Below are 15,613 nucleotides of genomic sequence, written 5' to 3' on the forward strand. Positions count from 1 at the left end.
CAACAAATAGTTTAAGTACTAACAAACAGGGAAAACAAAACCCACGAGGGGGCAAAACGTAGACAGAACACAAAGAGACTAAACTAGACTATAACTAACAATAACTAGACAATACTCTGGAACCGGAAACTCACAGGATATCACAAGGTCTCAAAACTCACAATGATCACACAGAGGTAAGGATCACAATGAACCGACACCAGACAGCAAACACAAGGAGACTAAATAGGAGAACCAATAAGGGGAACAGGTGATGCTAACTAGACAATCATGACAAACGAGGATAACAAGGGGGCGGGGTAAAGTAACGAGACACACAAGCACATGGCCCAAACCAAAGACCATGTGTTGTACACAAACATGGGTCTGCCATGATCCTGTCTCAGAACTAGAAAACTCAAGGACTAGAGGACAGAATCATGACAGAACCCCCCCTTAAAAAGCGGCTACCAGACGCTTCTCAAGAGGACACCAAACTCGAGACATAGACATGAACCAACACAACATAACAAAGGCATACATGAAAACACACTGACAGGATTAGGGTGAAAAATTAGGAACAGTAAACAAGGAAGGGGAGGCGGAGGCACAACAAAGTTCACGGGAGACTGTCCAGGGTGGGTGAGTGGGACGGTGGTCTTGGGTCTACGGGATGTAGACCTCTGATGAGGGACCCGGGCGGGTTTGGGTGGGGAAATGGTAGACACAGTCCGGGGTTGAGCCTTAACAGGGAAGACCGGGGAACCATACAGAGGCTGGGTGACAGTGGGGACTGCTGCAACCGGCAACGGAACGGAGACAAGAGGTGTAGCCGGTGGTAAGTAATCGGGAACAAGAGGCGCTGCGGCGGACGTTGACGCTGGGACAGGACCCACGGTCTCACCCACAAATTCGAAATCCTCCGAAACAGATTCGGAATCCACACACTCCATCATTGGCTTAGAAACAGACTTCTCTGTAGTAACCATGGAGACCGCTCTTTCTGCAGCTGACTTGAAACCCGCACTCTCCTCTGCGGTGGACGCAGGACTTGAGGGTAAAACAGGTCTGATAGGAACTTCCAGAATCTTTACAAGACTAGACAAGTAGTTAGATAAAGTCTTGGCCGTAACTGCAATCGGCATGTCCTGAGGAGCTGATACTGCCCGGAGGAGTGCTTCTGCAGCTGTGTCGGCCGCTGCCCTCTCTGAAACTGACTCTGAGATATCGTTAGTGGCAACAGACTCAAAAACCATCTTTACTGCTGCAGGATCCAGAATAATCCTCTCTGCAGCAGTCTCAGGAACAACTCTCACCAGTGCTGACTGGGGACCTGCGCTCCCTGCAGCAGGTTCGAGAGTCCTCGTGGACTCAGGCGAAGACAGAGACGGAGAACATAAAGTTCCTCTCTTCCTCCTCTTTCTTCTCGGCCGCGGAGCAGAGGCCAAAAATGGACTTGAGACCGGTTGGAAAGACTCAGAGGGAACCACAGCAGGAACTGTCGTCTCTGTGGAGGATGACCCTGAAGCCAACTCCCACGACAGCCGTCTCTCTCGTTTTCCACGAAGACTGTGGAGGATGCTTCAGAAGTCGCGCTGGGACAAATCTGGCTCACCAACATGGCCACGGTGAGGGCGCGACCCTCCGGAACCATGACCAGCATACCAGGTGATGACGGTCTGATGGAAGTCCGTGATTCCTTCTGTGCTAAACAGGTAATCATCTCCTGGAACGGATGACAAACCAGTTTCTCCTGTTCAGCCAGAGGAGGCGGCTCATTTAGGCCCGCGATGAGATAGCGTTTTAGTAGGGCGTCAGGCAAGAAACCCCTCCTCTCGTCCACGACCCGGGCATACTCTCTCAGGGACCACTCACCCTGGGGAGGGAAGGGAAGTTTGCCCCTCCTACTATCGGCAATCGTCTCCTGCCACCATTGTACCAGAGGGTCCGAATGCTGATCAAGACGTGGTGGCGTACTGTTTGCTGGGTTTTGGTAGGGTCGGTTCATTCTGTCACGATAAATACGGATGAACCCAAACGCAAACAGGATGTACAACAAATAGTTTAATTACTAACAAACAGGGAAAACAAAACCCACGAGGGGCAAAACGTAGACAGAACACAAAGAGACTAAACTAGACTATAACTAACAATAACTAGACAATACTCTGGAACAGGAAACTCACAGGATATCACAAGGTCTCAAAACTCACAATGATCACACAGAGGTAAGGATCACAATGAACCGACACCAGACAGCAAACACAAGAAGACTAAATAGGAGAACCAATAAGGGGAACAGGTGATGCTAACTAGACAATCATGACAAACGAGGATAACAAGGGGGCGGGGTAAAGTAACGAGACACACAAGCACATGGCCCAAACCAAAGACCATGTGTTGTACACAAACATGGGTCTGCCATGATCCTGTCTCAGAACTAGAAAACTCAAGGACTAGAGGACAGAATCATGACATTTACTTGAAGGGGTGTGCATAAGACTGATATGACACCTTCATAATCATGACATGACACGTCATGAATATGAAGGAGGTTTTATGCATGTTTATGACAACTGTCATTAAGTGTCATTCTCTCAATTAAGACATTTTTTATGCAAATATGACATTGTTTCAGATGTCTTTGGTATGACAACTTGACATAAACCAATACATCATAATCTGTCATAAATGTGTCATAAACATGACATAGCAGATTAATTATCAAACTTAAACTACTTAGCATTATGGGTTAACATTACATGTGGGTAACATTACATTCATGATACCATTATAACTGTGTCATGTATATATTTCTGACCACTTTTTTTCCAATATTCCAGTATTAATTATAAAATAATTTGACAGTATTAACACCTAATGACATTTTAATGACAAATTCAATTTGTACCACTGGAAAAAATAGTGGTCAGTAATATAATGTAATGTTAACCCATAAAGCTAAGTAGTTTCTTAAAGGTGCCCTAGAATGTGAAATTGAATTTATCTTGGCATAGTTAAATAACAAGAGTTCAGTACATGGACATGACATGCAGTGAGTCTCAAACACCATAGTTTTCTCTTTCTTATTTAAATCTCGTTTTTGAAAAACAGGCGAATCTCCACATAACACCGACTGTGACGGTGTCGGGATCATTAATATGTACGCCTCTAAAAATTTGCATAGGCCAGCCCATGCTCATAGCTGTAATAGTAAAAACGTATAAAAGCTGTAATAGTAAAAGTTTTCCAGATAGCTCTACATGTAATGCCAGATATTTCATATGCAAGCATGTCAGCCAATCACAGCAGTGGGCAACAACACTGAAGTCTCACAGCAGACACGCCCCTTCAAACGAGTATGGGGTCTCTGCGGAGCAAAAGTGGGCGTTTTTAAATTTGTGGGTGTTTTCAAACGGGTGGGTGTATATAAATCATGCAATGAAAATGATGGCCTTCACCCAACCCCACCCCTAAACCCTACCCACACTGTGATGTGGGCAAATCAGAGAACACGGTCAAAAACGCCCCTCTGTTTATGGCCTCACCCACTGATCTGGTAACTCCCATGACTGTCCTGCAGAGACCTATACTTGCTTCAAACAGAGTGTTCAAATCAGGTGATGAAATCAGGCTAGGAAATATGCCTTTTATTTCTAAATTATAACAACTTTTGATCTAAAAAACATACTAACATTATAAGGGCACCCCAGGAAACATTATAAAATAGTAAAATAATCCATTCTACGGCACCTTTAAGTTTGATGATTAATCTGCTATGTCATGTTTTTGACATATTTATGACAGGTTTTGTTGTCTTGGTAATGTCAAGTTGTCATGACAAAGACACTGACAGATTATGATGTATTGGTTTATGTCAAGTTGTCATAACAAAGACATCTCAAACAATGTCATCTTTGCATTACAAAAGACATTATTGAGCGAATGACACTTAATGACAGTTGTCATAAACATGCATAAAACCTCCTTCATATTCATGAAATGATTATGAAGGTGTCATGTCAGTCTTAGGCACACCCCTTCAAGTAAAGTGTTAACTTTTTGGGTAAGAGTTTTTAGTTAAAACAAGCAAAATTATCTGTCCATGGGGTGAGAAAAATAATCTTGCTTCTGTTTGAATTAAAATTATTTTTCTTACCCCATGGACAGATAATTTTGCTTGTTTTAAGCAAAAACTCACTTAATTTTGATTAATTCCCCCAGAAAAAAAGACATAATATCTCATCTAATTTTACTTATCTAGTAAATGCATCTTGATTTAAGATTTTTTAGATATTTGGACTGGAAACCAGACAAAAATACTAAGTATTTTGAATTGAGAGTACAAAATTAGAAAAAAGGTTCGGTAATAATTCTGTAAATGTCTATTTTTTTTCACTTTACAATATTTTTACTTTAAGATAAAGTTATTAGATATACTAATATATAGTATTTAATACGAAATGAATATAACAGTTAAGTTAAATGAATCAAAAGTGAAAGTACATTTACAATGTTTTATAATTATTGTTATTATTTTCAAATAAACGCTAATCTTAAAATATATAAAAATAGTTCAGTTATTTTAAATTGTTACCATATTTAGCAATATTGATGTTTTTACAGTATTTTTGATTTAAAAAAAAAAATGCTGCCTTGGTGACAATATATTTTTTTTACAAAAACATTACCGACCCCAAACTCTTGAACGGTAGTGTACATATAAATAAAAATAAAAACACAAAAATAATAGGTCTTGACTTTATTTATTGACACTTAAGAAAACATAATTTTCCTTTTCTTCAGGTCATCTCTGCCAGGAAGGGTGAGTTTGAGACCGGTTTTGAAAAGGGAGGTCAGACGAGGGAGCATGCCATGCTGGCCAAAACAGCTGGAGTCAAACATCTGATAGTCCTCGTCAACAAAATGGACGATCCCACTGTGAACTGGAGTTTGGATAGGTGAATAAAATAGAGTTTGACTTCTATCATTTTTTTATCCTTGTTGTATCTGGTCCTTCTTTTACCAATTACTACACATTTACCCCCACAGATACGAGGAATGTAAAGAGAAGTTAGTGCCGTTTCTGAAGAAAGTGGGCTTTAATCCAAAGAAAGACATTCACTTCATGCCCTGCTCCGGAATGACTGGAGCCAACCTGAAAGAAACTTCTGAGTTGTGCCCCTGGTACACGTAAGTCATTTTTCAGGCTACTGTGAAAATACGAAGGTGAAATCCGAGTGACAATTGGCAGTTTACTTCAACTCTGAACTTTTATAGGGGATTGCCTTTCATTCCACATCTGGACAGCCTGCCAAACTTCACCAGACCAACTGATGGTCCCATCAGATTGGCTATTGTGGATAAATACAAGGTAAGTGAAAGATGGTATTGATATCTTAACATTTCATGTCAAGTTTAATGACATTTGCATATGCAGTATGCACTTCAAAACAGCATCTGTTATTCTAAAATATAATATTCTGAGTGTCTATCAAGAGTGTCTTACTGCTATGTCTCAGCTTTTGCTGACGATTTCCAATTATTTAAAGGAGTGTTTTGGCAGGAAAGCATCTAGTATAATGGAATGTGGAAATTGTTTTCTCAGCTGTTCTCTTCCCAGTGAGACAACATTTCTTCAGTATTATGAAACCAATAAGCTAAACTAAGCTCTGTGTTCAGCACATGTAATGAGATTAAGTTCAAGTTAATTAAAGTCTTGCTTAGTTTCTTTGCTAGAGCTGGCAGTCATCATCAGATTTAAGTGTCAGTAATTGGATAGAAAACATCTTCAAATCCGCTTGACACCCAAATGCTACAAGTTAATTTACGCATCACAACATTATAAATGTAATTGTTATGAAGTAGTGATATTAAATTATTCATGTTTTTTCAAGATAACCTTTACTGAGTGTTAAATCATGGCAGATAAAATATAAAAATATATGTAATCGCGATGAATCACATCTAACATAAAAGTTTGTTTTTACATAATATATGTGTGTGTACGGTGTATAATTATTTTCTATATATAAATACACACACATGCATGTATATATTTAAGAAATATTTGCATGTATATACTGTGTATATATATTTATATTATATATAATTTATATTATATATAAATATTTTATATATAAATAACACATTTTTCTTAAATATATATATGCATGTGTGTGTATTTATATATAGAAAATAATTACGGTATACTCCATACACACACATATACTATTATGTAAACACAAACTTTTTTTTTTGGATGCGATTAATCGCGATTTATCGTTTGACAGCCCTAATGCATACACAAATATACATATATATGTGTGTGTGTGTGTGTGTGTGTGTGTGTGCATTTAGACACGTGTGTGCATTTACACACACATTAAATAAACACAAATGTTTGTTAGATGTGATTAATCGCGATTAATCGGTTTGACAGCTCTTATATTTGTAGAATAAAATTATTAAAATGGTTATTTTCTCTCATGAGATATTTGTTTTCATGTTATGGGTGACACTAAAATTCTAGAGTATTCTGTCTAAATGAATAACACTTTTAAATGCTACATTTGAATTTAGGCATCACAACTTTATAATGTTATATAGTGTTTTATTACTATTTTTTAAGATGACCTCTGCCATCATTTAACTTTCACTTAAAGTTAATCTAAATGTAAAAAAGGAGGCGTGAAAACGTATTCAAAAATATATTTTTTTTAAATCTCTAATATCAGCCGACAGAGTCCATAATGCTGCTTTATTATCTCTTGTGCAGGACATGGGCACTGTGGTGCTTGGAAAACTGGAGTCTGGGAGTATCGGGAAAGCACAACAACTTATTATGATGCCAAATCGGGTAAGACTGTACAAAACAACAGTACAAATAAAATATATGTTTTTATCGTAACCATTATGAATTTAATACCCATTATGATGAATGATAACAGTCAACGTCTAAAACACTGTTTGTTCTTATTTCCCAGAACACAGTGGAGGTGTTGAGTCTTCTCTCTGATGACGTGGAGACGGAGTACGCCTCGCCTGGTGAAAACCTGAAGCTCCGGCTCAAAGGCATCGAGGAGGAAGAGATTCTCCCAGGATTTATCCTATGCAATGCTGATAACCTCTGTCACTCAGGGCGCACTTTTGATGCCCAGGTAATGATTCCAGCTCTTACGGTAAAGATTATGAATGCTATCTCACTTTTTGGAAGATCTAATAGCTTTTTTTCTTTGTTCTTGTTAACAGATTGTCATTATTGAACACAAATCCATTATATGCCCAGGTTACAATGCAGTACTACACATACATACCTGCATAGAGGAAGTGCAGATAACAGTAAGTTATTTTGTGTGCACTTCTAAAATATTCAGACGTAAAGGTGTGAAACGTTCATTTAAATCTCCACGATAGAGAGCACCACGGTTTGGTAGCCTAAAATATTAACTGTCATGTTCCTCAAAAACCTCTACGAATAGGCGTTAATCTGTCTGGTGGACAAGAAGACAGGAGAAAAGAGCAAGACTCGCCCACGCTTCGTCAAACAAGACCAAGTATGCATCGCCCGTCTTAAGGCTGCAGGAACTATCTGCTTAGAGACTTTTAAAGACTTCCCTCAGATGGGACGTTTCACCTTGAGAGATGAGGGTAAGATATCAAGAAAATATAACATGACAATTCAAATGTAATAGTCCTTGAATACTAAAATGAAGATTTTTTTTAGGTAAGACAATCGCAATTGGTAAGGTGCTGAAGTTGGTACCTGAGAAGGACTAAATGCGGATGGAAGGACTACCGTGGTGCACTCTGGGATTGAGGAGGATGCAGTGATGTGTGCCTGCCAGATGTCCTCCAAACTGCTCCATCTTCCCACTGTGGATCAGTCTAAGAAAATTAGTTTGGAAAAAGGACATTATCAAAGTGACAGAATAAATTTTTAGGAAGAACATTAATATAGAAAGACAAGCTCAGTGTGACAGCTTTCTCATATTGAGAGCTCAGCTATGCCACTCATGTAGCCCAATTTTTAGAGCCAGTTCCTCTCTACTGGTACATATTCAATCGTAAAGTGGATGCAATTTTCTTTTAAGGCATTGGCCTTTTAATTTCATGTTAAAATGCAGATGACTTACTGAGGGAGTCTTAGTGTCATCTCTTTGAGAGGTGCCTCTTTTTGATGCCGTTCAAACATAACATTTAGATAATTTCCCCCCACACAAGAAAGCAGGGTCTCTGATTGCATATCACTTTATCACAACATCATCTGGATAGTTTGAGATTGCTGACTGTTTCATTATGGCATGAAAGGGGTCCACACAGGGTAAGAGCTTGCCAATACCCTTGCTCTTTACCTGGAAAGCCCTGCAAGAGTCGTAATTGTCAAGATCAGGTCATACAAGAGGCCTTGTCCTTCAAATAAATTGAAACTTATGTAGAGATGTAATCATACACCAGACGAGCAGATGAATTTGTTTACTGTGATATCATTACATAACAAATGACAAATACACCCACGTGGTTAAAAAAAGAATATGTCACATCAACTGGTGTAAATTATGTACACTCCGGTTGGGGATGTAAACATCAAACTTCCAAAAAAATAAAACACTAAAATGACTTTAAATGAAAGTGGTTTGTTTATATACGTGTTTATATAGTGTTTAATATCCTGGAACTCACATTGTAGTTGACAAATTCTGCATTATTCTGCTAATGCACTATGGTCAATGGACCTTTTTCACAGACTGTGATGACGTGCTTTAAGGGTCATCAGCATTGTAAATCCTGCAAGGTATTTCTATACCTTCTATGATATTACCTTTGCATCAAATTGACATCTTTCTATCTTCTGACTGCCGTTATCAATCTCTCTATATTTTATCCCCATTTTTGAAAGTTGTGAAAACACTATTTTGGAGTTTTTCTTTTGCTATTTGAGCAAATGAGAACACAAAAAATATATTTAATGTAGTCTCTCATTCACTACTATAGAAGTTGATGACTTCGGCTTCTGAGAAACCCGGAAAAGTGAAAAAGGTCAATGATTTAATTAAAGCAGATAAGGAAGCTTGAAGGCCAAATGGGAATGATAACGCAGAAAACAATGTGCCACTGTTTCATTAATAATGGTATTTTATTTTTGCTTACACTTACTTATAGTCCATTTTAAAATTTATATATTTGTAAACTTATAAACGTTAACAAGAAATGGAGAATTTGGGGAATCTGTTTTCTAATCATTTTAAATGATATTTAATCATTTTACATTTTTGATATTATTATTATTATAAATACGTTATAAAATAAAATAAAAAATACATAATATAATATTAAACCATCCATTTGCTAGTTCTGCAAAAGTTTTATTCCATTTAAAGTAGGCCTGGGTGCAAAAATGGGTTTGTTATGCTGCAGGAAAGTGACTAACTCATGAAGCATCCCACTATCTAATACATTTTTCAAAATAAAAGTCTATGTGACGTTTACTGGAAATGCGCATGCGTCCTGTGCTTCCTTTACACACGTGCAGAATGGAGTCCCCACGAGATGAATTGGCTCTCGATCGGACTCAGGTAAACGAGCTATATTTGATAGTTTCCTCTCATATTTGTTATGTTGTACTAATTTTGTTTGTGTGTATATTTCCGATTGGGTGCGTACCTTGTCAAAATCTATTAACAAACAATGCTGCAAGTTTGTTAATTGCTTTACAAGCGCGGCAACCAATTTGTCGAAGTTTAGATATAAAAACGTATTATGTTTGCGTTGACATGCTATGTATATGCCCAATGAAGTTACATTGTTTATGACTATAACAATACTGATTCTATGGCTGTTTCTGGCGTTGTTTATGACTATAACAATGCCTAATTCTATGGCTGTTTCTGACGTTGGAAACGGTTTAAAAAGACTTTTAATTTAGTTCAAACATCATATTACAGGTGAAGAAAGCTGCACAGGCATTACAGGCATATATAAAGAGCAGCTCCTCGTCCCAGAAACTCTTCCAGAATGAGGGTCAGGCCGTCTTCCTACTGTTTACTCAATGGAAAATCCCTAAGAAGGAGCAAACCATTCGCATGTAAGTGTTTCAAAGGGAAATTAATCCAGAGTCATTGATTTAGACATAATGAACTTAAGTATGTTACCAAATTAGTTCTTACCAAATGTGCTTTGTCCCACAGTCCTTTACCCCATGGACTGAGGAAAGAAACAGGAGACGTGTGTCTCTTCACCAGAGATGAACCCAACATGACTTCAGAACAGACGGAGAGATTCTACAAGAAGTTACTCACTGAGAGAGGCTTCAAACATGGCATAGAGGTATTTCATCTGCCTGATGCTTCAATGCTTTCAGCAATTATTATAGTTTACTATACGCAAATGCATTTCAGCAAACCCTGTCCTTCTGTCTCAGTGCTGGTCGTGGGTTAAAAAGTGCTAAAGTACCTCAGAGTGTATCCAGACGAGTCTCCTCTATTGGAACTTGTCTCTACAAACTTTGAAACAACCAAGCAGGGCCATTTTATGTGACAGTATGTATTGGAACATATGTAAAAGTACGTTTACATACATATTTTCTCTTGTTAGGTGATTCCCTTTAAGGTTTTGAAAACTGAGTATAAGCCGTTTGAAGCCAAAAGAAGATTGCTAGGCAACTTTGATTTGTTTCTGGCAGACGCACGTATTCGACGCAGGTTACCCTCCCACATTGGAAAACATTTCTATGAAAGGAAGAAGTAAGTTTGCATTTAAATACACACACAAAAAAAAATAATTGTTCAGAATTGAAATGTATACATTAGAAATGTAAATGCTTAGTTTTATGATCAGAGCTCTGTTGTTTTTACTGTGGAGAAAAAAACAAATGATGCAATGCAGATAAACATTCCACAAAAGCCTTTTGTATCATATTTGATATTCACATTTTAGCATGATTTAAAATAAAAATAAAAAAATGTATGGATAACCAAGTAAACCTAAGTTGCTTCAGTTCAGAAAGTGTTCATCTTGAATTATTAATGCCAATATAAGTTATTATACTTAAGTTACAAGTTATTCTTTACTTTTTAAAAATCTGTATAAAGATTTCGCAACAAAAAGACTTGTACCATGTTATGTAGGAGGATGTATTTAGAATTATATTAAAAGGCATTTTATTTGCTAAAAAGTGTAGACTATCAATCGGGCAATTTTTTAAGAGCCTAATTACAAAAACAAAAGGCTCACCATGAAAAGCCTCGTCCCAAGCACTTCAACATAAATCACATATATACAATACAGTAGCCTAGTTTGAGCAAGTGTAAGATTCCTTCCCCCAGTTTCAATGTTTAAGCTAGTCCCGGACTAAAATGCTTTTTTAAGCTGTTTGAAAGTAAAACCATTGTTTTGTCTCAAGATGCGCACCAGTAATGTTTTTTTTTCTGGGGCGCATTTATAAAAGCTTAATTGAACTAAGGCCTAATCTTGGCTTAATCTAAACCCTGTCTGTGAAACCAGGCCCTTTTAAAGTGTTTACACTCCTATGGCCAACTTTCTTTATAAAAAATAAGTCATTGGACAACATTACTTGCGTATAAAGAATCAAAATGAATGTGCCATAAATAAAATGGAATAGCATGAACAATAATAAAATGATTTTAATTAAACCATATTGTTAAAAAATAAGTGCTGGTTATTATTAAAAATGCATCAAATAACAGCACTTACTGCGTGCGCTGAAGCTGAAGAGCTGAATAAACACTGGGGAACTGAAGCGTTTTGTTCACGGGTTAATTAACTCAATGAAACGCATCATATATGAGAACAATCAGATATTTATACAACAAAATTTTGTAATTTTACAACTTATATCTGCACAAAATGACGCAAATGTACAAGTGAACTTGAACTAAGAATGTGTAATTCCTGTTGTGGATTCGCTCTTCCCGTAACAACGCGAACTCACAGGGTTTTATCACAAGTGTTCTTTTCACAATGTTACGTAATATAACATTCCTAATCCTAGTAATTAATGTCGTCATTCATTACTTTTAGCTTAAGATGATCACGGTAAGCGCTTTGCTACCTCGTTAATTAATTTAACCAAACGCTTCCTATATGAGATAAATCATATATATATATATATATATATATATATATATATATATATATATATATATATACACACACATACAAATACAAGGCCAATTGTAAGTTGAAAATGTTTTTGTATGTATATATATGTGTGTGTATATGTATATATATATATATATATATATATATATATATATATATATATATATATATATATATATATATATATATATATATATATATATATATATATACATATATATATATATATATATATATATATACATATACACACACACACACACACACACACACACACACACACACACACACACAATAAACATTTCAACTTACAATTGCACAAAACAAAAGGCTCTGAATTCACAAGCGAACTTGACTGCGCTAGTCATGAAGTTGTTAGACTCTTTTACAGTAGTGTTCTCGTATTTATGTAGGCTATATGACAGATTTACGCTACACGTTGCACTTAACTGTATCTTCCTTTTAGAAGTTATTTGAATCATATTTCAAGCGATTCAAAACCATCACGTTGAACAGTGCGCATCTGAAGTGTCTCCGCTGAAGGAAATAATCCATTATTAATCGGCTTTAATATATTGGCCTAATTTTCTTATTGGGGCAATAACATGAAAACTGAACACATATCTGCATCCCTATTTAAAGGAGAACTCCGGTCAATTTTAACATTGAGCTCATTTTTTTGTACATTTGGAGTGCTGTCAATACAGAGAACAACGACAAAAATCGGTGTTGCCTACACCGAGTTATTCTATTTTTAAAATTTGCACCCTGTTGACTTCAATGGGCCAAGTACTAAACCTGCTTTTAGACTCTTAACATCCTTGATGTGTCATTACAAGTGCACAGAAAATGTGAGTGATTCCTTCTGAGTGAACACGAGTGAATCTGACTGCAGTAGATGTGAAAGGCATGTATAAAAATGATGTTATTTAAGCCAGCGCAAATACCTTTGTTTACATCCTGTTTTCGGTCGAAGTCCATAGTAATCGATTGTCGAGTTCACCCGCATAGGTTTAGTTACCTATGATCACGCGCGTGAACTCGGCAATCGATTACTTTGGACTTCAACCGAAAACAGGATGTAAACACAGGTATTTGCGCTGGCTTAAATAACATCATTTTTACACATATCTTTCACATCTACTGCAGTCAGATTCACTCGTGTTCACTCAGAAGGAATCACTCACATTTTCTGTGCACTTGTAATGACACATCAAGGATGTTAAGAGGCTAAAAGCAGGTTTAGTACTTGCCCTATTGAAGTCAACAGGGTGCAAATTTTAAAAATAGAATAACTCGGTGTAGGCAACACCGATTTTTGTCGTTGTTCTCTGTATTGACAGCACTCCAAATGTACAAAAAAATGAGCTCAATGTTAAAATTGACCGGAGTTCTCCTTTAAAAGTGACGTCTGTGTGAGCTGTATGAAATGCATCTCTACACTACTGACAATAGAGAGACAGTCTGTTTTAAATGATCATTGTGAATGACATTCATTGAAATTTTGATAGTATGTTTTTATTTGGTATTTAATGTTTGTCTGTTTTACTTTTATTAATGCATTGTTTGTATATGTTTTATGAGATCATATTCTTGTAAGATGCTACTTTTAAAGGCGCTATAAAAATAAAGTTTATTATTATTCTTCCTCTGTGTCAGGGCTCCTCTGTCAGTGGATCTAGAAAGTAAAAATCTGGCCAGATACATGGAGCTCCTCATTCAAGGCACCACCCTCTGTGTCTCAAACAAAGGCTCCTGTTGGTATGAACATTTGATATAGTTACAGTATGTAGAAGCACTACAGCAAACCATGTCCTGCTCCATAACAGCTGGATATGGGTTAAAAATGTGCAATAGTAACTCATAGTGTATCCAGACGGGTCTCCTTATCTGTTGGAACTTGTCCCTACAAACTATGAAACATGATTTTTTTTTTTTTTTTTTTTTTTTTCAAAAATCCAAAAATGTTTTCAGTTTTCCTGATTGTGTGATTTACCTTTGCAGCATGGCACGTGTAGCACATTCAAACATGACGGCAGATGAGATAGTCGAGAATGTGACCATGGCGGTTTCCACCATTTCAACAAAGTTAGCAACAGTGAGTAGAGCGTTAAGAGTTTTATGCATGTAACCAGCCTGCTTTCTTTTCACACTATCATTCGCTACCATTATTTCTTTGCATCTTCTTGTGTTTTAATGGGATGTGTGTTTCTGTTCCCCAAGTTTTGACCTACAACCTTGAATATGTTTCCCTCTCAGACAGGAAGAAACATAAAAATCATCCATTTGAAGAGTCAGAATTCAGTTGCTCTGCCCATCTACACCTCTGATTTGAGTCATCTTGCAGTGGTGGAGGAGGCCCAGAAGAAAGCTCATCCAACAAAGGTGAAGCTGCTTAAAGGCAAAACGGATATGTGTCCAAAAATACTTTTGTAAAATGAGAAGTCATTTGTTTTACCCTTTAACTTTTAGGGAGCACAAAAGAGGAAGAGCGAAAATAAGAAAACAGAAGTATCAGAGCCGATCACTAAAGAGACGGAGGAAGATGAAGACTGTGAGGAGGAAATACCACAGCTGGTGCCAATCGAGACGCCAACCAAAAAGCCAAAACGGGAGGTCAGTGTCTGCACGTCTCATAAGGGACTGTTAGTAAAACCAGTATTTACACTGCATGGATGTTAATGCAATAATGGTGTTGTATGTGATTATTATTTTTTTTTTTTACAGGGCATATCCAAAAAAGGATTGAAAAAAGCACCCAAGCCTGCTAACAAAGGACTTAAGAAAACTGTAAAAGACAAAAAACTGGCCAAGAAAACAACAAAGGTCACAGGACGTGTTCTGAAAAGAAAAGCTAAAACAAATCAAATCTGAAATGCAATTAATGTACAGCTTTCTCATCCTGTCAACAATTTATGTGGATATATATGGAACCAGAATTTGTAGTACACATGGTTGTTTATGAGGTTTGAATTAAAAATTCCAAATCTGATGATGGCTTTTGTGAATTCATTTAAATGAAGCCAGGTTCTGGGTTTGTCAGCTTTGATGAGACAATGATCTGTTTACAGTAGGTCTGTGCAATGATAAGTGTATTATATTACATGCATTTAGCTAGACAATGTGTTGGACCAGCTGCTCTTCTGTTTGTGCTGCTGTTCCTGCTCACACTGGTTTGGAGTTCTTCCACTTGGTTTGGAAATGGTCATCTAGTCACTGAGTCCCATGTGTTTTTAAATTTGAGATTTTTACTAAGATCATTTTGTAGAGCTTTCCTGGTTTGGTCAAGACAGGTATTTCAAATTGTCTTTTGAGACTATATTATTCTCTCATATTGACCGTATTAAGTTTCCTGGATGGACATCTGAGGCTGATAACAACGAAAGGAACCAAGTAGTCTCAAAATACAAACAGAAGGCAAGTAAAAAGTTCTTTTTTTGAAGCCATCAACAATGTTTAGATGATATTGTTAAAGGGATAGCTCGGCCACAACTGAAAATGGTGTATTTGCACT

General features: G+C 36.9%; 2 protein-coding genes across 2 annotated transcripts in view; both read left to right on the forward strand.

Annotated features, from left to right (window-relative positions):
- Positions 1 to 8,602, forward strand: part of gspt1 (G1 to S phase transition 1) — a 15,682-nt gene extending 7,080 nt beyond the window's left edge. The window contains exons 7-14 of the mRNA XM_081392037.1: positions 4,786 to 4,940; positions 5,032 to 5,172; positions 5,260 to 5,353; positions 6,758 to 6,838; positions 6,966 to 7,139; positions 7,231 to 7,320; positions 7,461 to 7,629; positions 7,706 to 8,602. Coding sequence (XP_081248163.1) covers positions 4,786 to 4,940; positions 5,032 to 5,172; positions 5,260 to 5,353; positions 6,758 to 6,838; positions 6,966 to 7,139; positions 7,231 to 7,320; positions 7,461 to 7,629; positions 7,706 to 7,758 — 957 coding nt within the window. The 3' untranslated portion in view covers positions 7,759 to 8,602. The remainder of the gene's footprint in view (positions 1 to 4,785; positions 4,941 to 5,031; positions 5,173 to 5,259; positions 5,354 to 6,757; positions 6,839 to 6,965; positions 7,140 to 7,230; positions 7,321 to 7,460; positions 7,630 to 7,705) is intronic.
- An 831-nt stretch (positions 8,603 to 9,433) lies between these two features.
- Positions 9,434 to 15,091, forward strand: rsl1d1 (ribosomal L1 domain containing 1). Its single transcript, XM_081392657.1, has 9 exons — positions 9,434 to 9,554; positions 9,924 to 10,063; positions 10,167 to 10,305; positions 10,573 to 10,721; positions 13,759 to 13,860; positions 14,104 to 14,197; positions 14,359 to 14,484; positions 14,572 to 14,715; positions 14,827 to 15,091. Exons 1-9 carry the CDS (start codon positions 9,474 to 9,476, stop codon positions 14,971 to 14,973), a joined length of 1,122 nt encoding a protein of 373 aa, XP_081248783.1. The 5' UTR covers positions 9,434 to 9,473; the 3' UTR covers positions 14,974 to 15,091.
- Positions 15,092 to 15,613: the final 522 nt, after the last annotated feature.

Source organism: Scardinius erythrophthalmus (genome assembly GCF_964197995.2).
Source record: "Scardinius erythrophthalmus genome assembly, chromosome: 18".
Lineage (NCBI taxonomy): Eukaryota > Metazoa > Chordata > Actinopteri > Cypriniformes > Leuciscidae > Scardinius > Scardinius erythrophthalmus.

What these genes read in the sequence shown, in the direction of transcription:
- rsl1d1 (XM_081392657.1), top strand. Translation starts at nt 9,474, where the DNA reads ATGCGCATGCGTCCTGTGCTTCCTTTACACACGTGCAGAATGGAGTCC. An exon ending in TCAAACAAAGGCTCCTGTTG is followed by an intron (nt 13,861 to 14,103) that starts GTATGAACATTT and finishes TTACCTTTGCAG; the next exon opens with CATGGCACGTGTAGCACATT. An exon ending in TTTCAACAAAGTTAGCAACA is followed by an intron (nt 14,198 to 14,358) that starts GTGAGTAGAGCG and finishes TTTCCCTCTCAG; the next exon opens with ACAGGAAGAAACATAAAAAT.